The following is a 26,819-nucleotide window of genomic DNA, read 5'->3' as shown; positions in this document are numbered from 1 at the left end:
TTTTATTAGTTACTGCTTTGCGTTTTTGTGCTTCTGGAATTTCTTGCGATTTTTCAAAACCTCCACTTTGCAGCAGGTTTATTTTGTTGCCCATGAATATCTGTAATATGTTTTTCATTACAACAAAATGTTTTTGGGTCTAACAGCATTTGGAAAGAGTTGGCATCAATTTGTTTTGCACCTCATTCACATCCTGTCCCAAATTACTGCTAGTATAAATTTCCTACAGACCTGGTGTGAATTTCATGTTTATTCCTTTTGAGATGCAGAATTTTGAAGGTAAATCACGAAACAATATGTGTTTATTATGCACAATGTAAAACTTTGTGATGAAGTGTTTCTGAAATGTTTGCATGACAGTGTCTTTACTAAGTTTATTTTCTCCTGCCAGAAAGAGGAGAAGGAGGATATGGATAGTTACCAGGTATCGTTGCTATCATAAGTTATATGGCATGAAGCACAACATTGGCCAGCATCAGCAACTGACTCGCAAATTAGGCAATGGAGATGGAAAGTTTAGGTTTTAACAAGTCATAGTGTCCTTTCCTCTATGCACTTTCTAAACCATTCGGTTTTAACAATATCCAATTGTAATTCTCCAAGACAAAATAGATGTCACATAGCACAGGAAAGTAGTGTGTCCCTTAATCACGCTTGGATTAACATTATTACTGTTGTTTGAAGCTGCATAAAATCAAATCTTAACTTGATGTGCGCAGGCATTCGCATCAGAAAGTTTAACTTTTGGTGATGCATGTAAAATTGTTCTTTTGGGGAGGGTGAATAATGATAACTAAGTATTCTTTACAGATGGTTGAACCAAATGTACCAGAGTAAACCTGATATGGATCCATGCAGAAACATGTATTATTCATATTCCACCTCCATGGAAATTTAGGCTGTTCTTTTACGCACTCAATTTGTGAACAGCAGCTTGTCATCTCAATAGTTTAGAATATTGCTTCAAATTTTAACAACATTTTATATTTTTTTTCTCCCAGCATCCAACCCAGTCAGGTATTGGAATTCCATTTCAATGTTCTTTCAGACATCTTTTGGAAATTGGCATGGTGCAAATCATCAATCCATCAGACTGTTAGAACATCTCCAAACATCTTGTACTTCAACATTTACTTTCCCTCAATAATTAAGCATATGAACAAGTGAAATTATCTTCCAAAACAATAGTTAGGCTACATGGAACCTGTACCTATATGACTTAATCTCTAATTCAGGAAGTTGAAGAATTGATCTGGCTCTTAACTAAACTCATTAATTCATGTGTTCAAATTCTAGACTGATTTCAGAAAATATCACGTTTCAGATATATAAATTTTGCTCATACCATTGCATATTATAATAAATGGGAAGAAAATGTTGAATCCTCCTTTCTAATAATGACCCCATTAAAAAGTCTTTTTTAAGGGATTTCTTTTGATTAAGAAATTAATCAGATCTCACTTTTGTCATGCTAATTGTTGCTGCAGTCACATGGTTGTTAGGATCCAAGGAGCAGTGGTTACCCCAGACCAATGTTAGCTGAGGTTTTCCCAAATCAGTTCCAGAAATAAACAATGACCATCAAATGAGGCATGAAGTTATCTGTGATTGGTGACCCATTAATATATCACCTGCCTGCATCACATCTCTCTTAATTTTGCAATCATCAGAACATATTGAACATATACCCAGTTTACATTCTGTTTATGGCCCTGTTATCAGATTTTTGAATAACCTTTGCTTTTAGACCCAGGAACTACCCGTTGAAACTGATCTTTGATGTAGTTTCATCATTGTGAAACCATTCTTTGTTGTAGTTATATGATTGTAATCGCCACAGAAAAGAAAATATTTCTCAGTGCTATTATTTGCTCAATAAAATGATGAGCATCTGTGGCCAAGCCGCATGGTCAATGATTGACAGAGGGATTCTCCAGGATTTTTTCCTCCTCCTCCTAGACCAGGAACACTGAACAAACCAAAATGTTCCACCACCAGTGGTCACAGCTGCAGGCAAATTCAAAAGCAGCTAAGTGCTTTCAGATCCTCTTTTGTGTAAACATTGCAGTTGGGAACATCAGAGCTGACTATATGCTGTCTAAAAACCATTAAGCTGCCAATCAAAGGAGAGTTAAAATGACGGGAATTGAATGGAAACAAGGCTTTTCAAAGGGTTTGAAGGGATTTCAAAGGTTTTGAGCTCACAATGAAGACACAGAGAGTCGAAATAAATGCAGTGTTAGAAGAATGTGGCTGAATGAGCAGCTGTGGAGAAGGGAATCCCCTTCCCCCTCCCCCGTAGTGAAAGTGACTGACTTCTGTCAGTAAGGATTTGAAAGAGGCCTTCTCACACTACACCTTCTGAAAGAGAGAAAGGAGAATATGTCCAGGAGGCATGGGGAATAGAGTGACCAGCCCATTTCAAAGTTTTCACAGTCCAAAATGAAAACTTTGATCAGTGAGATGACTGAAATCACCGTGCCAAGGGTGATCTTCACATTACCCAGGGGTAGAAGGGGCAGTTCAGCCAAGAGACCCCCTCATCCCAGCGGAGGGTGCCAAGGTCAACCCAGCCCGAGCTCACCCAACCCCCTAGGACCCCCTTGGGCGACCAGCTCTTTGTAGCCTGGCAGCAGCAGAAGGGCACATGGACATTGATCTTACCTCCATGATCCCCTCGGGATCCAACACACCGGGTTCACGCTGGTCATGACCAGCACCAAATTTCACCCAGTGTAATTCCTGCTGGGGAGGCGGGTGAATGGCAGGAGGGCTTTGAATCGGGCTTCAAGCCCAATAATCACATTCAAAATTGGTGCTTTAAATAATTATCTGATCAAGGCTGGCGGAACAGGCCGGGAGCACACAGGGCCACCCCCCTCCCCCCCCCCAAAACAAAGTCTGAAAACAAGTAGGGTTTAATGTATCGTAATAGTTGAATGTGTCGGAAAGCATACACTCCTCAACAGCTCTGTTTAATCTACAAGTGCATTTCCAGCAAGTTAGCCAGTATTTTAGTTATGGGATACTTACAAACAGAAAGGGAAAATAATTCAATAATTGTAGCCATAATAACTTTGATCTTTCTCTTTATTAAAATAATATTTTTTTAAAGATTGAGAATGTGCACACAAGTACCTGCAGTTTGAATTTAGTATAGACTGCAATATTCCTTTCTGTGTTTGAGTAAGTAATGAATTGAAAGGTTTGTTTTTTTCTTACAAAAAAAGTGCAGGTAGAAAAAGATATGCTCCATCTCCATTTCACCTATGTATACTAAAGCAGGGGTCGAAATACTGATCAGGGGAAAAGAATAAACTTTCATAAAAATGACAAAAATTAGAATGAAATATGAAAATTAGTGCAATTGGTGACAGTCTTCTGCTTTTAATTGCTGAAAGAAGAATGTTACCCTTCCAAATAATCCCATATATATGACATGTTGCCATAGAGAACATCTAACTTGCATCTGTAAAGCATTTCCTACCACTTGTGAATAAACTTATTAAAAATCTTGGATTTGTTTGATCCCATAAATGGGCGCAAATACAAATTTTATTTCCATTCATCTTGTTTATAAGACGTCATGATCTCCAGTTTTCTTTAGAAAATTGCATAAAAATGGAAAATGCAGTCACCATGAATGGTGAATCTTGAGTATTTCGATTCCTGCAGTTACTAACATTTTGAGGAGCTTTCTCTCTGCTACTTGCCACAGTAATATTGAACATTAAACTGCTGTTTACTACAAGTTCCATGCTTATAGCATGAATGCATGTAACCACTGCATGGGGTATTTGAAAATAAAAGAACTGTCATGTGAAGGGCCTCATCTATTTCTTAACCATTGCAAAGACTTGCAAACCTCAGTTGAAACTTTCTGGTGTCAAATATGCAGGTAAGCTAAAGGACAAACAACAGCAAATATTTTCATCCATGAAGTGCTACTGTACAGTTTTACAATGGTTATGGCCCCATTCTTTTGCAATCTTGACATAGAAATTTAGTAGATATTTGCATTTGGCCATTAATAACAAGAATTCTTTTGACCCCTAATTGGCATATGCATGACACAGTATGGAACTGAGCCACACAGGACAGGAAGTTCCCAGGTTCAGTTAATGACCTGCAATTGTTTGTGATTATAGCTGAAGGGCTATAATTCGACTTTGGTATTGATTGAGGGAAGAAAGGAACAGAAAAGGGACATCCTTCCCACCAAAGATGATTATCCGCTGACCCCTACTGGGAAGTGCATATTTGAATTATCATGAGAATAAGTTTGGGCTTAACCAGGATGCTCACTATGGTCAAGTACCAGACTAATTCTCAATAAATTCGGCATGCGTTGATACATTTGAGGGATGAGAGTAGAACCACAGAAAAATTGTAGAATTACACTGGTTTATATGTAGAAATCTATGTATTGACTCCATTCCACTTATGGGAAGGTTACAGTAGGAAAAAGGTACTTTGAACACCACAGATGTAAATTGGGAATGTGATTGTACATTCTGTCAGCTCAGTTTTAAATTCATCCTGCACTCTGGGAAGAAACCATTTCTCTAAAAAGCAAAAAGGGGAGGTTGCAACTAACTACCAGTAAGTTGCAAGCTTTCTGTAACTTCTTGTAGAACTGTTTCAGTGGCACCTCACAATGCATTTTCAAAGTACCAAAATGCACACCACTAAGCAATGTCTTATACCTTTACCCTTGTAATTGGTCAGGAGGAAGATTTGAACGAAGTGCGGGAAAGATGGTCTGATGCATTAATGAAGCGTCGGGAGTATTTAGATGAGCAAATTCAGAAAGTAATCAACAAGCAAGGTGTGTATACTTCAGTCAGTGTACATAATGTGTACAACATGGGACACGTTTTTATTGGATATAGATGTAGTGGGTGTTGAATGCCACAGCAACTACATTTCAGAAATGAGGAAACTATGGTAGAAGAAATTACCAGAAAACACAGTAGACTTTTCTGGGACTACTTTTGGTTGATGTCATCTTGTGCTTTTCCATATAGAAAAAACAGAAGACGATGTGGAGAGGGAAGCCAGGCTGGTGGAGCAGTGGGTGGGCCTGACTGAGGAGAGAAATGCTGTGCTTGTTCCTGCTCCAGGCAGTGGAATTCCAGGAGCCCCCGCAGACTGGTCAGTAAAACTCCTGCCTCAAATCTCTTCTGATACCTTTGCATTAAAGTTACTGTGCATGTTAGAGCTGGAACATTCCCTTTTTGGCCCTTCTCAGTCTAACAGAGTTACTTACCTTCTTGAGAGTGCTAGATATTAAAAAATGTTAACTGCTCCCAAACATTTCTCGAGATTTGTTCTCCCTGTCTCAGACACCTTTTTCCCCATGCAATTAAATCTCTGCACAGTATGCACTATTCATCCCGAGTGAGCTGCTCCTCAAGTGTTCTCTAGCACTGCTGCTTGACAACTAGTTGTAGAGCATCCAGTGTTCAAAGGCAGTAATTTGCTTCATGATTTGAAGCTCTCTTACCTGTACAGGAGAACCTTGTTGTCTCTGAAGCCCTCTTCCAATTACCTCAATGAGATGGGAATTTCATCATGCTGATAATCATAAATGCAAGCCCACTTCTGTGATAAAATACCCCAGTGCCCTGTTCTCTCAGCTAATAGTTTATAATAGTTGGTTACTGTGGGGTCAGAGTGGGACAGTGTGAACTTGTGCTTGGAATTCTTCCCATGATGACTGGATTAGTAAATTAAGCAAACAAAGGCATGCGAAGGTTGATCATAAGAAATACAAGCAAGAGTAGACCATTTGGCCAACCTGGCTCAATTTTTCCTCATAAGATAACCTCTTCATCCCAGGAACTAGGAATGAACCTTCTTTGAACTGCTTCCACTACAATTGTAGCCCTCCTTAAGTAAGGAGACCAAAACTCTACACAGTACTCCAAACATGATCTCACCAAAGCTGTGTACTGCTGTAACAACACTTCCACGCTTTTATATTCCTAAGGCCAACATTCCATTTGCCTTCCCAATGACTTGCTATACCTGATTGCTAGCTTTTTGTGATACATGTACCAGGACAACCAGATCCCATTGTACACAGATTTTTGCAGTGTCTCTCCATTTAAATAATATTCTGCTTTTTTATTCTTCCTACTAAAGTGGACAAGCTGTTATTTTTCCACATTATACTCCATCTGCCAAACTTTTTCACACTTGCAAACTATCTATATCCTTTATACACTCTTTGTTCCCTCTTCACGACTTGCTTTCTTACCTATCTTTCAATCATTAGCAAATTTAGCTACCATACACTCAGTCCTTTCATCCAAACAAAGAACAGTACAGCACAGGAAACAGGCCCTTCAGCCCTCCAAGCCTGTGCCGCTCATTGGTCCAACTCAACCATTCGTTTGCATCCCTCCATTCCCAGACTGCTCATGTGACTATCCAAGTAAGTCTTAAACGATGCCAGCGTGTCTGCCTCCACCACCCTACTTGGCAGCGCATTCCAGACCCCACCACTCTGTGTAAAAAACGTCCCTCTGATATCTGAGTTATACCTCGCCCCTCTCACCTTGAGCCCGTGACCCCTTGTGATCGTCACCTCCGACCTGGGAAAAAGCTTCCCACTGTTCACCCTATCTATGCCCTTCATAACTTTGTACACCTCTATTAGGTCTCCCCGCATTCTCCGTCTTTCCAGGGAGAACAAGCCCAGTTTACCCAATCTCTCCTCATAGCTAAGACCCTCCATACCAGACAACATCCTGGTAAACCTTCTCTGCACTCTCTCTAAAGCCTCCACGTCCTTCTGGTAATGTGGCGACCAGAACTGGACGCAGTACTCCAAATGTGGCCTAACCAGCATTCTATACAGCTGCAACATCATACTCCAGCTTTTATACTCTATACCTTGTCCTATAAAGGCAAGCATATCATATACCGCCTTCACCACCTTCTCCACCTGTGCTGCCACCTTCAAGGATTTGTGGACTTGCACACCTCGGTCCCTCTGTGTTTCTATATTCTTGATGGCTCTGCCATTTATTGTATAACTCCCCCCTGCATTAGTTCTTCCAAAATGCATCACTTCACATTTATCTGGATTAAATTCCATCTGCCATTTCTCCGCCCAATTTTCCAGCCTATCTATATCCTGCTGTATTGTCCGACAATGTTCATCGCTATCCATAAGTCCAGCCATCTTCGTGTCATCCGCAAACTTGCTGATAACACCAGTTACACCTTCTTCCAAATCATTTATATATATCACAAATAGCAGAGGTCCCAGTACAGAGCCCTGTGGAACACCACTGGTAAGAAGTTTAACAACACCAGGTTAAAGTCCAACAGGTTTATTTGGTAGCAAAAGCCACACAAGCTTTCTGAGCTCTTAGCCCCTTCTTCAGGTGAGTGGGAATTCTGTTCACAAACAGAGCTTATAAAGACACAGACTCAATTTACATGAATAATGGTTGGAATGCAAATACTTACAACTAATCAAGTCTTTAAGAGACGAAACAATGTGAGTGGAGAGAGCATCAAGACAGGCTAAAAAGATGTGTATTGTCTCCAGGTCCAACGCCGGCATCTCCACAACACCACTGGTCACAGACCTTCAGCCGGAAAAAGACCCTTCGACTGTTACCCTCTGTCTCCTGTGGCCAAGCCAGTTTTCTACCCATCTAGCCACCTCTCCTTGTATCCCATGAGCCTTAACCTTCTTAACCAACCTGCCATGAGGGACTTTGTCAAATGCCTTACTGAAATCCATATAGACGACATCCACGGCCCTTCCTTCGTCAACCGTTTTTGTCACTTTCTCAAAAGACTCCACCAAATTTGTACGGCACGACCTCCCTCTTACAAAACCATGCTGTCTGTCACTAATGAGATTGTTCCGTTCTAAATGTGCATACATCCTGTCTCTAAGAATCCTCTCCAACAACTTCCCTACCACGGACGTCAAGCTCACTGGCCTATAATTACCCGGGTTATCCCTGCTACCCTTCTTAAATAACGGTACCACATTCGCTATGCTCCAATCCTCAGGGACCTCACCTGTGTCCAAAGAAGTGACAAAGATTTCCGTCAGAGGCCCAGCAATTACATCTCTTGTCTCCCTGAGCAGTCTAGGATAGATGCCATCAGGCTCTGGGGATTTGTCAGTTTTAATGTTACCTAAAAAACCTAACACTTCCTCCCTTGTATTGGAGATTCTCTCTAATGGGTCAACACCTCCCTCTGAGACACTCCCAGTCAACAAGTCCCTCTCCTTTGTGAATACCGATGCAAAGTATTCACTTAGGATCTCCCCTATTTCCTTGGGTTCTAAGCATAATTCCCCTCCTTTGTCCCTAAGAGGTCCGACTTTTTCCCTGACAACTCTTTTGTTCCTAACATATGAATAAAATGCCTTAGGATTCTCCTTAATCCTGTCTGCCATTAATGTAGATTGTAATAGTTGAGGCCTCAACACAGATCCCTGTGGCACTCTACTTGTTATAGTTTGTCACCTCAAAAGCAATCCATTTATCCCGACTCTCTGCTACCTGTTAGATATGATGTGGAGATGCCGGCGTTGGACTGGGGTAAACACAGTAAGAAGTTTAACAACACCAGGTTAAAGTCCAACAGGTTTATTTGGTAGCAAAAGATAACCAATCCTCTATCCATGCTAATATGTAATCCCTAACACTATGAGCTCTTATCTTGTGTAGTAACCTTTATGCGGCACCTTATTGAATGCCTTTTGGAAATCCTAATACAACACATCTAGTGGTTTTCAATATCCACTTTGCTTGTTAGTTCCTCAAAGAATTCTATTAGTAAAACATGATTTCCTTTTCACAAAACCATGATGATTTTACCTGTTTGTATTATGATCTTCTAAATGTTCTGCTGTATCTCTTCAGTAATGAATTCAAGTATTTTCCCTATAACAGGTGCTTGGCTAATTGGCCTGCTTTCTGTCTCCCGCTCTTGAATAGAGGTGTTACATTTGTGATTTTCCAATCCTTTCGGATTCCCAGAATCTGGGGAATATTGGAAGATTGTAACTAATGCATCCACTATCCATGTAGCCACTTATTTTAAGGCTTTAGGACCCAGGCCATCAGATCCAGAGGACTTGTCAGTCTTTAATTGCAATTGTTTTTCTTTTGCCTAATGATCATTGTTTTAAGCTCTGCCCTCCCTTTTCCCTCTTGATTTTCAACCACTCCTGAGTTGCTTTTTGTGCCTTCTACAGTAAAGACTGATGTAAAATATCTGTTCAACATACCTGTTATTTCCTTGTTTCCCGTTATTAATCCCCTAATCTCACCCTCTTAAGGAATGAACATTCACTTTAGCTACTCTTTTCCTTTTTATGTACTTGTAGCAATTCTTAGGGTGAGATCTTCCGGCTCTCCACGCCGGTGGGATCTTACGGTCCCGCTGACAGTGTGCCCCCGCTGTGAGTTTCCTGGCGGCGTGGGGTGGAATCAATGAGAAATCTCATTGATAGTGGCGGGTCCAGAAGATTGCTTTGCCGGTCAATGGCACGCCATCTCTTGCCCCTGAGAGAAACACCGCAGGAGACCAGAGAATCTCGCCCCTACTGTCTGTTTTTGTATTTCTTGCTATCCTTCCCTCATGCTTTCATTTTTCCTGCCCCATTATGTTTCAGTCCATCTTTGCTGGTTTCTAAAATTGGTACAGTCTTCTGACCTGCCACTAATCTTTGCAGTTTTGTTGTGTTTTCTTTCAAATTGATAGTATCCTTAACTTCCATCATTACCCACGGATAACACACCCTTCTCATAGTCTTTTCTTTATCAGTAGAATTTGGTTTTGGTGAAAATTATGAAATAGCTTCTTGAATATTTACACTGCTTCTGTACCATCCCACCTTTTAACCTAATTTCCCCTAAAGTCGACTTTAGCCCATTCTGTCTTTGTACCCTTGTAATTGCCTTTATTTAAATCTGCTGTCTTTAGACCCACATTTCTCACCCTCAAACTGCATGTGACATTCTATCATGTTATGATCACTGTTGGGAAGTGACTCACTTCTTTATTGTACCAGTGAAATGAAGAGCAATTTTTAAAGTGAACTTTGAATGTGTTTAACTGCTTAAGAATAGTGAATGGTGTGGTGACTCTTCAGACAGCAGTAATCTATTTGAGTACCAAAATATAGCAAGTTTTTTGATATTTTGAACTAATCTTACTGGAACAAGCCTGGAACACTTTTTTAACAGTTATATGGTCTATATTTCGGCACAAAGTTCTGGCCTTCATTATAAAGATGTTTAACATAGTTTAATGTAATTTTATTTTTTTTAAAAAGCCTTATTGTAGCTTTTCTTCAAGCAAGCATGTGAAATCAACTGCTCATGATTGACCAAGTTTATTGATTTAAAAATAAAAACCGCAAGATTACATTTTTTCTTTGTCTGAATTTAAAAAGTAATTGGATCTCAATTTGTATATTTTTATTTTTGACTCTAAATAAGTATATCTTTCAGGATATCACCACCAGGAATGGAAGCTCATATCCCTGTACTCTTTCTCGATTTAAATGGTGAGCAGATGTGTTTCTGAGTAAATAATTTTTTCGTATCAAAGATTGAATGGAAAATAAAAAATATTCCAAGTGGATGTAAAATACAGTGGTGCAGTGGCACTGTCGTTGGACTAGTAACCTAGTGACCCAGAACATGATCTGGGGTCAGGGTTCGAATCCCGCCATGGCAGATGGTGAAATTTGCATTCAATAAAAACCTGAAATTAAAAGTCTAGTGATGACATGAAACCATTGTCAACTGTTGTAAAAACACATCTGCCGTCCTTATCTTACATGTGACTCCAGGTCCACAGCAATGTGGTTGACTCTCAAATGCCCTCTGAAATGGAAGGCAAAAAATGCTGGCCAGCCAGCAACACTCATGTCCCACAAAATGAATTTTAAATAATGAACAAATTAGATTTGGAGATGGTGGGCTAACATACTGAGAGGAGGTGCTGAGTTCCATATATAATGGACCCAATCACTCACATTGCTGAGTGGAGATTCAGCAGTTTCTCATGGTCATTTTAAAAGCATCAAATAGTAAGTAATAGGCGAGAGAGGAATGGGGTGTGTTGCACATACAGATTTTTGTAGTTTTACAGCAAAAGAGAAATGCTGTCACCACCTAAGTATTTTGAATTTAATGCATTCATTTTTAAAACTGTAAAATCCCACAGGTCGCGGGGGCTAGGTTCCCCTGAAACCTTGCAAATTGCAAAATCGTAAACGATGAACATGCTTTTCATTGGGAGTCAAAATTGAACAAAGCCGTTATCGCAGCTCTGGACCGAGAGATTCTTACATTTCCAGGCTAATCTCTGCAATCAGGCTGCTCTTGAGTTGCAGCCACTCCAAGCAGTTGCAACCATTCCAGGCACCGCTTTTCACCCCTGTCAGAAAGGAGCTTATAAAAAAACAGAGAATTAAATGTCCATGACCAGGACTCCAGTACCAATGGAAGGAATACGCTTCCAGAGACTTTAAAACAAACTCCCTGGACATCTCCCTGCTAAAACGTGTTGCACTCTCTGCTCCGTCTTGGCTGCCGAACCCTCAGAGAAAGAGGAAAGAAGACATGAATAATCGAATAATTGCTCTCACGATGGGTGATTCAGTGAACAAAGGCTTTAGCGTGGGAAGCAAATATACAAACAAGGAATATGAGCAAGACAGGACTCGACTGTACCTTAAAAATATGCTGGTTGCCGCATTGTTCGCACTACATGAATTTCAAAAGGCCCAAGTTGATGAGCTTTCAAGAAAGTTCCATAACCTTTGAATTGGTTCAAAGTGACAGCTGAGTAATTCCTTGAGTATTGCTCATGGAAGCTGTCCTTACTGCCTCAAAATAACGTTTGTAAATGTGGCCCTCTCTCTGAATTATCATTCAATTATATTGATAATGCGCGAGATTGGACAAATGATTAGCATGCTTCTTTAACTCTTTTGCAGTGAGTAGCGAGAATGAACAATATTACACTATAATTTTCAATTGCAAGGATGTTAAGTTTTAAGTAGCAGTTGAAATTTTAAAAACTTGCATTTCAGGCATAAACACCTTATTTTGCATTTATCATCATTCTTTTAGCTGATGATCTCCGTGCAAATGAACAGCTCACTGGTCCCCATGCACCTGGAGTGAACTCCATTTTACCAAAGGAACATGGCAGCCAATTCTTCTATTTGCCCATCATCAAGCACAGTGAGGAAGAGGTACAAGAGCCTATCTGTTTAATTTACATATCATATATCTGCTCTGAATTCCAGTACCTCACATTCTTCCCCTCTTCTCAATCCCTGCCCTGGTATTTATTAATAATTTGATTTATTATTGTCACATGTACTAGTGTACGGTGAAAAGTATTGTTTCATGTGCACTAAGCAGACAGAACATACCGTACATCAAGAAGGAGAGGGTGCAGAATGTAGTGTCACAGTCATAGCTAGGGTGCAGAGAAAGATCAACTTAATGCAAGGTAGGTCCATTCAAAAGTCTGATGGCAGCAGGGAAGAAGCTGTTTTTGAGTTGGTTGGTATGTGTCCTCAAACATTTGTATCTTTTTCCCGATGGAAGAAGGTGAAAGAGAGTGGGGGCGATTCTCCTATCCCGCTGCGCTAATTTTGTAGCGCAGCGGGCCGGGAGAATCGCGTGTTAGCTGATCCGCGGGATTCCCGTGTGTGTACGTGCATCGCTTGCGTCTCCCAGGCCCGGATTTCCAGCGGTGTCTGTGCGGCGCTGGAAACCGTCTGGGAGGCGGGGCTAGCATTTAAATAGTATTCTACATACTATTTAAATGCTATTAGCTGGCCCAGGACTGAATTCTCCAGGCCCGCTGGGGGGGGGGGGTTACTATAGCTCCCCACTTTCGGGGCACTGGCGGGACGACCGTGCTGGAGTAAAGGGCAACAATCGGGTCCCCCCCCTCCCCCCACACACCAGGAGGTCGGGCAGTGGGGGGGTGTGGTGCCCCCTAGGCATGGATGTCTTGACAGTGCCAGCCTGTGCTCCTGGCACTGCTCAAGGGGCAAAGTGCCCATGCCCGAGAGGCACCTTGGCACTGCCCCCCAGGCATGCCCCCAATAGACCGGAACCTATTGGGGGACATGGCCTGGAGTGGAGTCTGCTGGGGCGGGGCCTAGGGGACAATCAGTGGGGGTCGGGGGGTCCCACTGCCACTCTGCATTGGGATCCAGTCATTTGCTGGCCAGCAAACAAGAGGCTGACACACCGGGGCCACTGCACATGTGCAGAGGCCGCTGGTTTCAGCCTCTTCAGCCCCTGAAATTTAATGATATTCGTGCTGGTGGCCTCTGCTTTGCACAGAGTGTGGGAGATTCTCGTCTGAACTCCCACTGAAAAAAACAGCGTGAATTACTCCAGTTTTCCCACAAATTCGACACTTTGGCCCATCTTGTCCATGCTGACCAAAAAAGACCCAGGTGCTCTTTCTAATCCCATCTTCCTGCACCCAACCCATAGCCCTGCAGCTTACAGCACTTAAGGTGCAGGTCCAAGTACTTTTTAAACGAGACCCTGTCTGCATGCATCAGCCAGATCATTCTAGAATCCATTATCAAAGATTTTATAGCAAAACACTTGGAAAACAGTGTTGGGATTAGATAGAGTCAGCATGGATTTATGAAAGGGAAATCATGCTTGACAAATCTACTGGAACTCTTCGAGAACGTAACTAGTAGAGTTGATGAGGTGAAGCCAATGGATGTAGTTTATTTGGACTTTAGAAGGCTTTCGACAAAGTCCCACATAGCGTGCAAAATTCAAGCACATGCGATTGGGATAGTGTATTGAGATGGATAGAAAACTGGTTGGCAGACAGGAAACAAGAGTAGGAATAAACGGGTCTCTTTCCAAATGGCAGATAGTGAATAGTGGGGTACCACAGGGATCAGTGCTGGGACCTCAGCTATTCACTACATATATTAGTGATTTAGATGAGGTAACTAAAGTATTATCTCAAAATTTGCAGATGACAAAAAGCTGGGGAGGAGGATGCAAAGATCCTTCAGTGTGATTTGGACAAGTTGAGTGAGTGGGCGAATGATTGGCAGATGCAGTATAATTGGGATAAATATGAGGGGTAGCAAAAATGGGAAGGCAGATTATTATCTGAATGACCATAAACTAGTAGAGAGGAATGTGCAACGAGACTTGTGTGTCCTTGTACACCAGTCACTGAATGTACAGAAGGCAGTAGAAAAAGGCAAATGGTATGTTGACCTTCATAGCGAGAGGATTTGAGTACAGAAGCAGGGATGTCTTGATGCAATTATACAGGGCCTTGGTGAAGCTGCACTTGGAATATTGTGTGCAGTTTCCTTATCTGAGGAAGGGTGTTCTTGCTCAAGAGGGAGTGCAGAGAAGGTTTACCAGACTGATTCCTCGGATGGCGGGACTGATGTATGAGGAGAGATTGAGTTGGTTCGAATTGTATTCGCTGGAGTTCAGAAGAATGAGGGGAGATCTCATTGAAATCTATAACAGGACTAGACAGGGTTGATGCAAGAAGGATGTTCCTGATGGTGGGGGTATCCAGAACCAGAGGTCACAGTCTGAGGATACAGGGTAGATGGTTTAGGACAGCGATGAGGAGAAATTTCTTCATCCAGACAGTGGTCAGCCTGTGGAATTCGTTACCACAAAGTAGTTGAGGCCAAAACATTGTATATTTTCAAGAAGCAGTTAGATATAGCACTTGAGGCAAAGGGAATCAAAAGGATATGGGGAGAAAGATCGGGCTTAGATGACTTAGAAAGGTTGGATGATCAGCCATGATCATAATGAATGGCAGACCAGGCTCGAAGGGCTGAATTACCTCCTCCTGCTCCTCTTTTCTATGTTTCTCTGATCCCATGGCACTATTTCATTCAGTACAGAGGAGTTGTTCTTCGTGGTCCAGCTAAATGCGGCTGCATTTGGAGTATTGCGTACAGTTCTGGTCGCCGTATTATAGGAAAGATGTGGAAGTGTTGGAAAGGGTGCAGAGGAGATTTACCAGTATGTTGCCTGGTATGGTGGGAAAATCGTATGAGGAAAGGCTGAGGGACTTGAGGTTGTTTTCGTTAGAGAGAAGAAGGTTAAGAGGTGACTTAATAGAGGCATACAAGATGATCAGAGGATTAGATAGGGTGGATAGTGAGAGCCTTTTTCCTCGGATGGTGATGGCTAGCACGAGGGGACATAGCTTTAAATTGAGGGGTGAGAGATATAGGACAGATGTTAGAGGTAGGTTCTTTACTCAGACAGTAGTAAGGGCGTGGAATGCCCTGCCTGCAGCAGTAGTGGACTCATCAACATTAAGAGCATTCAAGTGGTTATTGGATAAACATATGGATGATATTGGAATAGTGTAGATTAGAGGGGCTTTAGATTGGTTCCACTGGTCGGCGCAACATCGAGGGCCGAAGGGCCTGTACTGCGCTGTAATGTTCTATGTTCTAATATCCCTCAACCTTTTACATAATAGCATTATATGGTTATTACTGCATTGCAATGAAATGTTAATTAAGACCTTGCTATTCATAAATTGCCTCCTGTGTTACTGACATCACAACAGTGACTAGACTTCAAAATATTTAATTGACTGTAAAACTCTTTGGAGCCCTGATGCCGTGAAAGGCGCCATATAAATTTTTTCCTTTTAACAGCAGCCACCTTCCTAAGTCCAGTGATTTCCTATGATATTCTAGCTCACAGACTCACTTCATAGGAAGCTTTTAGCAAGCAGAGGACCACTATATTTCACATCATTCTGTTGCCAGGTACATTCATTTCCTGACAGACCCTGTGCAGATTAGGAAAATTAAACGCCATAACGATTGACAAAATTTGGTCCTTAGTTTTAATACTGGAAAGTGAGGGACGTGCTGCCTGACTTTATCTGTAGTAGAAGACTGGTGAACACCAGCTGTCAGGAAAGAGTAGGTTCATTTTAAACCTGACCACAAGACAGACTGGTCGAAAATATGTACATAGACCCATGATATTTTTGATTAATTTATTACCTGTGGATTCTAGAGTCATAAAATCATACAGTGCAGAAGAGCTCTTCAGCCCATCAACTCTGTACCAACATGCGAGAAACACCTGACAATTCTGATGCAGGTTAGTTGCCTGTTTGCACACAGCAACACAGAGGCCTCTGCTACAGACTTCATCACCTTGCCTTAGAGCTCATCTCAATTATATTGCCTCCGACTTCTCTACAATCTGTGGTGCTAAGAGCGATCGCTTCATTGACCTGTCATATTCATTCCTGGTCATACATTTCATTAGAAGGAGGCCATTCGACCCATTGAGTCTGCATCGACCACAATCCCACCCCAGGGTCATCCAGATATGCAGCAGTTATTGTTCTCCTTGCCTGCTAACTGCTTTATGCAAATAATAGTGAATGAATTTATATTTGGTCCAGTGGGTGTTCAACATTGTGACAGCCCCCTTTGTTCGTTCTGGCATTCTGCAGATATGCTCTTGCATTGAGTCAAACCTGTAATGTTAGTGAGACTAATTAGTGCGATCAGTGGGAAATTGCAGAAGCTTGTGTCAGGAACCACAGGAGTTTATTTCCTCCAACGAAGAAGGTTGGATACCACTGAGGCTTTTGGTCTGTTGCTCGGTTTTTAAATTTGACCAGTGTTGAAGTTTAGTTTTTGGAGGGTAAATTGTTTTGAAATGGTTTATTAATTCTCCTCATTGCTTCCAAAGTTACAGAAGCATTCATCTTTGTTTTCCATTCTCCAATTTATTTTGATACTCTGCTAATCACTAACCCTGTCAAGTTCACATTAGCTCTCTCCATCTCCCTCTGCCAGGTCATGCTCATTCTCCACTTAGCACTCTTCTGCCCCCCCTCTGTAGTTTACTGTCACTCTCTTGTCTTTGCAATTCTTCCCACCTTCCCCATTCCCAAATCACACAGGTGACTCCTCATTTTTCACCCACCTACAATCCATACTGGTGGGACAGGACATACCCAGGAATGGTGATGGTGGTGTCTGGGACATTATCTGTAAGGTATGCTTCTTTGAATATGACAATGTTAGGCAGTTGTTTGACTAGAATGTAGGACTGCTCTCCCAATTTTGGCACAAGCCCCCAGATGTTAGTAAGGAAGACTTTGCAGGGTTGACAGGGCTCAGTTTGCCATTGTCGTTTCTGGTGCCAAGATCACTGTCAGGTGGTCCACCCAGTTCCATTCCTTTCGCTTCCTTTTGTTGCAGTTGGATAATACTGAGTGGTTTGCCAGGTCATTTCAGAGGATGTGTAAGTCAACCACATTTCTGTGGGTCTGGAGTCACATGTAGGCCAGACCAGATAAAGAGGACAGGTTTCCTTCCCTAAAGGATATTAGTGAACCAGTTGGTTTTTATGGCAAACAACAATAGTTTCATGGTCATCATTAGACTTTTAATTTGATGTTATATTGAGTATTAAATTCCACCATCTGCCATAGTAGGATTCCTGCCCAGGTCCCCAGAACATTACTGTAGGTCTCTGAATTACCAGTCCAGTGGCAATACCACTGCACCACCACCTTCCCTGAGTTCGCGTCTCGACTGCTTGTTGCCAAGGAGACTTAGAGCCACATGAGTTCATTCAATGGCACCCTCCACCCATGGGAATCTGGATATGTCAGCAAATCTCAGCGCTCTTGTTTCGAGGCTTGCCTGCTCTATGTCAAAGTTGACAAAGTTGTGTGCCATTGTGAAAAGCATATCTGTGACTTCCTAGATACATTTATTTGGTGGAGGCTTGCGAAGTCCCATTACAGTCCCCAGTGGTGTCCTTGAAGATGCCACTGCCATAGAAATTGAGCATGACGATCATGATCACTTTGCCACTGGCAGTGCATGCCCTCCGAGTTCCCATGGTGCCAGATCAAGCAGAAAGTGGCATATGTGCGTGATCAGTTCCCTGGATGTGCAGTTGTCGGAGACACTGGTTCTTGCTCATTTGCAGGTTGCACATGCGCCATCTATGGACCCTGAGTCTAGTGAGGTGCCTATGAATGACAGCTGTCTGTGGTTCATCCCCTCCATGTGGAAGAGGCCACGCTGCCCCTTCGTTTTGAGGGTTCTGCTCCTCCCTTTGGCGAGTCAGGCTCCTCCATCGTAAACTTATCCTCCTCTCCTGTCTATAAGCAATGAAGCAGGCGGTGAGATCACCCAGCTCCATCTTGGTCTCCTCACTGACGTATCAAAAGCACGAGGGTCAGCTGTTGTCTCCTAAGGACCACTCTTGGTCAAATCATCACCCCCGGCTGCCTCTTGAAGCCCCTTTATGTATGCCAGAGCTTCCTGGCCACCACATGGATGCCCAGTGTTGAGTGTGCATGAAGGTTGATCAGTACCCCAGCCACCAGAGCCCCAAACCACATGAATTAGTAATGGTGTAGGCATTGTCCTAATGTACACCCCTAGGCTTCACGGTTTGCTTGGACCCTGAAGGTGACATTTTGATGTCTACTTGAACATAATGCAAGGAATTGGGAGCACACACCTCTGTCAGTGCTTCATGGCCACCTTTTCCAAGGGGATCCTCAAGTTTGCCCAGTTGCCCAGTAGTTCTGCAGCACCTTGGCATTCATTCGATTTTGCAGTCTGTGTACAAGGGATTAAAAGTAGACGATCACTCATTGGCACTCAGAAAATGGCACTGCTTGAGTGGGCATAAATTTTTGACGTGTCTGAGCTGTGGAAGAGTGCTCATCTTTGACATGTTTTTCCATTTGCCCAGCTGTTTTCCTCCTCCCCCACCGTAGCATGTGTTTGTGTGTAACCTTCAGTCTGTGCTGCCATGACCCCCTTTGCATTGTAGCCCTTGCCCTGAGGTTGCCTTCTCTCCAGCACTGTTTCCCATTGCCCCAGCACCACAAGCCATCTATGAAGAAGGTGCTGAGGTCAAGACTTGCCTGTGATGCCCCCCCCCACCCCCCCAAATCTGCGGAGCTACTTCCTTGCAGAACGATCCCCGCAGGCGCTGCGCTAAGTTGTGTGTACCCGTCTCCTGAGCTCCCCTCGAAGTTCAGGTTGCCGGATGCGTGTCTTTTAAAAGTAGTTGTAAATCACACCTTCTGAGTTCACGCCAATGTAGGATTTAAGTTTGAAGTGGAGGGATGAGTCTGGCATGTGGCCACAATAATGAGATGCAAATATATTCAAAGGTTTCTCAGTGTTTGGCAGCAGGAAATGCCGTTGACGGGGGGCGGGGGGGGGGGGGGCGGCAGGGGACAATCACTTCCTGGATTTAAGTCACCGGGAAACACATCTAGTGCCCTCTTGTGAGCTTTTCTGATCTCACCATCGAACACTCCCATTCCGATCAGGCGCATAGAGTCCTAGCCCCAGTCTTTTCCTCTTCACCATTCTGAACTCCTATCTGTCATTGCTGCTGTTCTGAAGCATTGATCTTTGACATGTACAGTAGGAATTCCTGATTTTTCTAAAACTATTGCGGTTGGGAATTTCTAGCTGTATCTGCCCCACCACCACAAGCCATCTATGAAGAAAATGGGCTTGATGCCCCAAAAGGGGAGCAGCAACATCAGGTAGGAGCCATGACATGGTAATGAGGACCTGGTTGGGGTGAAAGGAGGATTTACTGTGGGGGAAAGGGGAGGTAATATCACAACTATCTCTGTTTCGGAGATTAGAAACACAGCTGTTACTGAGGTACAATTGGTCTACTTATTAATGCTCACACCTCATGATCAACTTGAGTGAATGGGCTAGGTTGATATTTCAGTGCAGTGCTGAGGAAAGAAATGTTATATTGTCAGTGGTGTTGTCTTTCTAAAGAAACATTAAATTTGAGGCCACAACTGCCGCCAGGAGAATGTAAAAGATTCCACAGCTTGATTGAACTGAGTACAGGGAAGTCATCCAGTACCTATCCGCCTGCAGTGGCTCACAATTCTCTTCAAAGGAGCCATATGACCTGTTTTTGTGTTTGGAAATGTTGCTGATATGTTCCCAATACCTAGATGCCATTTATAGATATATATTGAGAGGAGCACTGGACCAGCACCACTCCTGGGGCACGCTACTGTTTACATCTCTCCCACCCAAAAAATTCATTAACAACTACTACTCGCTTTTCCGTCCAGAGTCAACTTAAGAATGTGTGCCTCCATTTTATCAACCAGCTTGCTGTGTGAAACTTTATCAGAAGCTATTTGAAAATTCTTATACCCAACATATACTGCATCTTTAAAAGTGCACTCTGTTGTTCCCTGAGAGAACTCTGTAAAATGGATATTTGCCGAAACTTGCTTGTCACAAACCCATTCTTCAGTTAACCCATTAGGCGATTTTCATCATTAAAGGCACCACAGGAATACAAGTTACTGCTGCAGTATTCTGGCCACCTAAAGTTTATCTGCTTTCAATGTTAGGCTGTCTGGTCTCGCGTTACCTGGGTTGTGCCTTTCTCCCTGTTTGAACAGGGTTGCTATAATGTCAGTTCTGCAATGTGACACTAGCTGCCTACCTAAGGATATTTATATTTCATATTTCAGCATTCTAGGGTGCCTGCCATCAGGGCTCAGTTCCTTTTCTGCTTTTGAGTTCGTTTTCCACTTTTAAGTTTCCCCCAATGCTTTTCCGGTTCCACCTTGTCCAAATAATTATCTGATTGGTCTGCACCCTGCACTTGGAGCCTTTCATTACCCCCTTCCAGGTACAAACCATAAACTAAGGGAAAGAACTTATTTAATATCTATCATTCTTTCAGCTTCCGTAAGATTTCCTTTTTCATCTCTAATCATCCCTTTCTATAAGCTTTTTTAAATCATTTTTATATTTTTCCTGCCCATCTCCCTTCATATCTTCTCTTAGCTTTTGTAATCGCTTTCTGAAACCATGGAGGGATATGAAAGCAACATTGAAAATTTAAAAATCGAGGGTCAGGAGGCCAAGTCTTTTAAGTACTTCTATTTTCAGAAGGGATTGCTTCTTGCTAACTGTTAAGTTATCTTGTTGTGTTCACCTCATCTTTGATTTCTTCCTCTCTTTGGTTGACTTATTGTTACCCACTCGCTCTCACATAAATCAATGGATTTGGCAATAGAGTAAAAATTAGCTTTAGTGCGTGAGTTAATTGGTATTCTTTCCGATTGCTAGTTGGTTCATGAGAGTGTTATGCCAAGCTGAAAGATACTGCAGAATTACAGCCAGACTTGTTTAATGACCTGACCCCATCAGGCTGCAGCTGGCTGACCTCTCACATTTATTCCACAGAGGAACAAGAGAACTCATTTAAAATGCCACACGTAGCATTGGGTCATTTATCAAGGGATTTGCCCTGCGGATTATTTGCTTGATGTTGCCGCAGAGTGGCTGCAATGGGAAATTATTCTGACATGCCTTTCTGTATTAGATACAGCTACCATTCTGTTTGTTGGTTTTTTCATCCTTTTATTGAAATGGAAACTTCATGGCAATGGTGGTGTGTAATTTTGTAATTCAATAGAGAAGTGCTTTCATGGTTGTGATAATTTGGGAAATCCTAGGCACTGTGCATTCGCCACTTCCTGAGATGCAGTCCCTGAGTGCCACAAAATCGAAGGAGGGTCAGCTTGTTTTTATTAGCACTGTGATCTGCATGAACAGATGTTTATGGTAATTTAACAACTTTGTGCTTTGTATCCACAGTAAAGTTAAAGCTGTGATTGCTTTGATATCGAATGGGCTGCAGGTCCGAACCCTTTAATATCTTGTACAACAAATTACAGTTCAGTTCAATATTGTGGGAGCCTTCTGCTGTTTAACAACAATTAGCATTATTGACGGAATGCCATTTAGCAGAACCATTCAAAATTAAAAGTTCTAAAGGGGAAGGTTGGAAAATGGGGGTGTAATGAATACTTTGGGTGGAATTTTCCCGTCCTGCCCGCCACGGGAATCGTAGCAGGCGGGACAGGAACCATGCAAAGGTCCATTTATGTCGGGCGGGATTTTCCAGCTTTGGAGTGAGCACGGCCTGAAAATCCCACCCTTTGAGTCGAAAGAATACCAGATAATTTTGAAGAAAAATCTGTAATGCTTATGAAGTGTTAATTCTTCTCATGGGTTATCAAGAACTTTTAATTTAATTTGCCTGTTGCACCATCTCCACAAACAGGAAGCTGCTTTTTTGACATCAAAGATAAGTCCTGTCAGCAAGTATCTTCATTGCAATTTTTTACAGATCAGCATCTACGGCAGGTTTGAGTCTGATCAGGAGGTGGCTGGGCCCAGGGAGAATCAATAGCAGTGCAATGTTAGTGATGCAGATTATATTTGGTATTGATGTTGATGAGTTCTAGGGGCTTTATTGGACCTCGTGGGGTGCCAGTCGATGCCAGTGTTGGTGAGGTAGCTACAATCTGTGTATGATTCCCAAACAAATTCCCTTGGGGAAGAGGCAAAGCAAAACTAATACTTTCTATATTGGACTTACTTTCACAGAAAATGTACTGTTCATCCGGAGGAGTATTTTATTATCTTTTTCTTGCAATGTTTAGTTTTTAGTTTATTGATTAGTGTCACAAGTAGGCTTACATTAACACTGCAATGAAGTCACTGTCAATGTTCCCCTAGTCAGCACACTCTGGCACCTGTTCGAGTACACTAAGGGAGAATTTAGCATGGCCAATGCACCTAACCACCACATCTTTCAGACTATGGGAGGAAACCGGAGCACCCGGAGGAAACCCAGTCGACACGGGGAGAATGCGCAGACTCCACACAGACAGTGACCCAAGCCAGGAGTTGAACTCGGGTCCCTAGCGCTGTGAGGCAGCAGTGCTAACCACTGTGCCACCGTGCCGCCTTGTAATGCAGTAAAATGCTTTGGAAATGTGACAATATTAAGCTACAGAAATACCATCGCTTTAACACACAAGGATCTGTTTAAGGCTGATGTATTTCTCCTTGCAATTTTAGGTCTCAGCTGTTGCTTCCTGGGACTCATCAGTCCATGATTCCATACACTTAAACAAAGTTACCCCACAGAATGAGCGCATCTATTTGATTGTAAAGACTACAGTGCAGCTCAGCCACCCAGCTGCCGTGGAGTTGGTGTTACGCAAACGTATAGCTGTCAATATTTACAATAAGCAGGTAAGAAGTTGTTGCTATACATTTCTGTGGAAACATTAGATTTTTTAAAAAGTGCAGCATCACCATGTGCTCATCATCCACTAGAACCTCTCTTCCTGTTAATGGATTGCAACAAGGAATTCAGCTAGTGCCACACCACCTTGACCTACAAGGAGAACAGGGCAGCCAGTCTTCCACCTCAAATATCAGCTTTCCCTGTTATTAACTTCATCTGTCATACAGATATTCATAACCCTTTACTCCAGAAAATAGTTGCATCCATTAATTGCCACTGTGCTAACAGTATAATAAAAGCAAAATACTGGGGCTGCAGGAGATCTGAAATAAAACGAAGTGCAGGAATAATTCAGCAGGCCTGGCTGCATCTGTCGAGAGAGAAACAGAATTAATGTTTTGAGTCCAAGAGGACGCTTCTTCGGAAGTCTTCAAAACTTTGAAAAAGTGGCTGAGTTCCAAAGAAGAGTCATGTTGGACTCGAAAAGTTAACTCTGTTTTTCTCTCCATAGATACTGCCAGACCTGCTGAGTTTTTGTTACTGTGGGAACATTGATTGACATCTATCTTTGAGCAGACAGTTGCATCGCAGCTGGCATATTTTATGTTGCTTAGATTACTTTAAGGACTCCTTTATTGGTCTGAAGTGTTTCAGTGCAAAGTTAGCACCAATTTGTAGTGTTATGTGAATTTGTAAAATATTTGTTCTTGGGATGTGGGCATTGCTGGCAGACCACACTTATTACAAACCCTAGGAGCCATGAGAAAGTAGTGATGAACCTTGCATCACTGCAACTCTTGGGCCATTGGTCATTTACCATGACTAATCCATCTAAGCTACACATCTTTGGATAGTAAGGGGCAATTTAATAGGGGCAATTTAGCATGGCCAATCCGCCTAACCTGCGCATCATTGTACTGAGAGAGGAAACCGGAGCACCCGGAGGAAACCCACACAGACACGGGGAGAACATGTAAACTCCACACAGGCAATTCCACCCAAGGCTGGAATCAAACCTGCGTCCCTGGTGCTGCGAGGCAACTGTGCCACCCTATATTATCCAGCCTCTAGTGTGGCACTTGCTTGAATGGACAAGTGCCACACTATTATTTTAGCTATTTTTAAACCAATTCTCTGACATTTGTAACAAAAATGTTGATAGTTTTTTTTTAAATCACCAAGCTATGCAATGTATCCACCAAAAGAAGCCAGCAATGTGTAGGATAAATGGAACAATAATAAAACCTGCAATTTTTAATGTTTTTATGTTGTCCGTCAATTATTTGTTACTTGAAAAGAAAATTGATAAATTAAATAATTAATTCAGAATTCCTCTTTGGCAATTTACTTTACAGAGTTTTACACAGAGTCTGAAGCGACGAATGTCCTACAAACACATTCTTCATTCCTGTGGTGTTACCTATGAAATAGTATCCAACATACCCAAGGTAAATCTTTATACAGCTCTCTGGGAGAGCTATGACTAGAGCTACTGAACAAAAAATGCTTATTGGTGGAGAATAACTGCAATAATTATGATATTAATTAAGAAATACTGAAATTGTGGAAACTAGGTGTTTTCTGGAACTTGACTTTTTTTATTCCTTCATGGGATGTGGGCATCACTGACTAGGCCAGCATTTATTGCCCAGCTACGCTAAATATCTCGCTTTGATGACCCTGTTTAAACTTTAAATCCCAAGTGCCAAATTGCCTCTAATTCAGCAGAAGTCAGTAATAAATTGACACTGTGGTTGAGGATGTTAGTATGTGGATACAAAAGGGAGAGGGAGTTTCATGATTTATGTTTGAACTGCTTCTCTGAGATGCAGCGTTATTAAAGTGTTTCAGGATTTATTTTGCAACGAAGCCAAACGGAACCTCAACTCGAAGTTCTTCATGCTAATGATAAGATGGAGAAGTAGTTTACCTCAAGTGCTGTCCTTGATTCACCCAAAGGTACACACAATTAAACAGCTCACTGGAGAAGGAGGCTCCACAAATATCCCCATCATCAATGATAGCGAAGCCCATCACATCTGTGTGAAAGATAAGGTCTACAACAATTTTCAGCCAGAAGTGCCAAGTGGAGGATCCAATTTGACCTCCTCTGGAGGTTCCCAGTATCACAAATGTTGGTCTTCAGCCACTTGGATTAATTCCAAGCGACATCAAGAAATTGCTGAAGACACTGGATGCTACAAAGGCTATGAGCCTAGGCAATGTTTCAGCAATAGTGCTGAAGACTTATGCTGAAAAACTTACCATGCCTCCAGGTAAACTGTTCCAGTACAGCAGCAACACTGGCATCTACCTAGCAATATGGAAAATTCCCCAGGTATGTCGTGTACACAAAAAAGGACAAATCCAACCCTGCCAATTACCACTCCATCAGCCTACATTCAATCATCAGTAAAGTGATGGAGGAGGTCCTGAATAATGTCATCAAGCAGCACTTTCATAACTTCACTGAGGCTCAGTTTGGGTTCCACCAGGATCATTAAGCTCCTGATCTCATTACATCCTTGGTTCAAACATGGACAAAAGAGCTGAACTCCAAAGGTGAGGTGAGAGTGACTGCTCTTGACATTAAGGCAGTGTATGACTGAGTATGGCATCAAGGAACCCTCGCAAAACTGGAGTCAATGGGAATCGGGGGTAAAACCTGGCACAAAGGAAGATGGTTGTGGTTGTTAGAGGTCGATTATCTCAGTTCCCGGGCATCATTGCAGGAGTTTCTCAGGTCCTTAGTGGTCTCAAGTTTCTTAGTGTCCTAAACCATCTTCAGCTGCTTCATGAATGACCTTCCTTCCATTTTAAGGTCAGAAGATGTTCACTGATGATTGCACAATGTTCAGCACAATTTGTGACTCCACTAATACTGAAGCAGTCCATGTCCAAATGCAGCAAGACCTGGACAATATCTGGCCTGGGCTGACAAGTGCCAAGCACTCGAGTCACATAAGTGCCAGGCATTGACCATCTCCAACAAGAAACAATGTAACTACCGCTTCTTGACATTCAATGGCATTACCATCGCTGAATCCCCCAGTATCAAATCCTGGGGGTTACCATTGAACAGAAACTGAACTGGACTAGCCATATAAATACTGTGGCTACAGGAACAGGTCAAAAGCCAAGAATCCTGCAGTGGGTAACTCGCCTTCAGACTCCTCAAAACCTGTCCACCATATACAAGGCACAAGTCAGGAGTGTAATGGAATACCCACCCATGGCTGGATGAATGCAGCTCCAAGAGGTTTGATCCCCTTCAGGACAATACAGCCCGCTTGATTTGCACCCCATTCCACAAACATTCACTCCTCCACTATCGACATACAGTGACAGCAGTGTCTGCCATCTACAGGATGCAATGCAGGAACTCACCAAGGGTCCTTCGACAGCACCTTCCAAACCCACAACCACTACCATCTAGAAGAGCAAGAACAGCAGATGAATAAAAGCACCACCACCTGGAAGATTTCCTCCAAACCACTCACCATCCTCACTTGGAAATATCCAAGTGAACTTGGAATTTCACTCTCAGTGAATGAAAATCTTGGAACTCGCCCCCTAACAGCACTGTGGGTGTACAACATGTACTGCAGCGGTTCAAGAAGGCAGCTCATCAGCACCTTCCAGGGCATTTAAGATTTGATT

At 42.5% G+C, this 26,819-nt stretch overlaps 1 protein-coding gene across 5 annotated transcripts in view; it reads left to right on the top strand.

Moving 5' to 3' along the window:
* The window catches only part of kif13a (kinesin family member 13A), a 319,880-nt gene that overhangs the window by 254,993 nt on the left and 38,068 nt on the right, over positions 1–26,819 (top strand). For all 5 annotated transcript variants that reach the window (XM_078241905.1, XM_078241898.1, XM_078241903.1 and 2 more), the window contains exons 26-32: positions 392–424; positions 4,729–4,828; positions 5,028–5,154; positions 10,500–10,555; positions 12,132–12,256; positions 22,988–23,164; positions 24,515–24,607. In XM_078241905.1, the coding sequence (XP_078098031.1) occupies positions 392–424; positions 4,729–4,828; positions 5,028–5,154; positions 10,500–10,555; positions 12,132–12,256; positions 22,988–23,164; positions 24,515–24,607 (711 nt within the window). The remainder of the gene's footprint in view (positions 1–391; positions 425–4,728; positions 4,829–5,027; positions 5,155–10,499; positions 10,556–12,131; positions 12,257–22,987; positions 23,165–24,514; positions 24,608–26,819) is intronic.

This window comes from Mustelus asterias, chromosome 2 (assembly GCF_964213995.1).
Source record: "Mustelus asterias chromosome 2, sMusAst1.hap1.1, whole genome shotgun sequence".
NCBI classification, from domain to species: Eukaryota; Metazoa; Chordata; class Chondrichthyes; order Carcharhiniformes; family Triakidae; genus Mustelus; species Mustelus asterias.
This window is presented reverse-complemented; position numbering and strand designations above follow the sequence as displayed.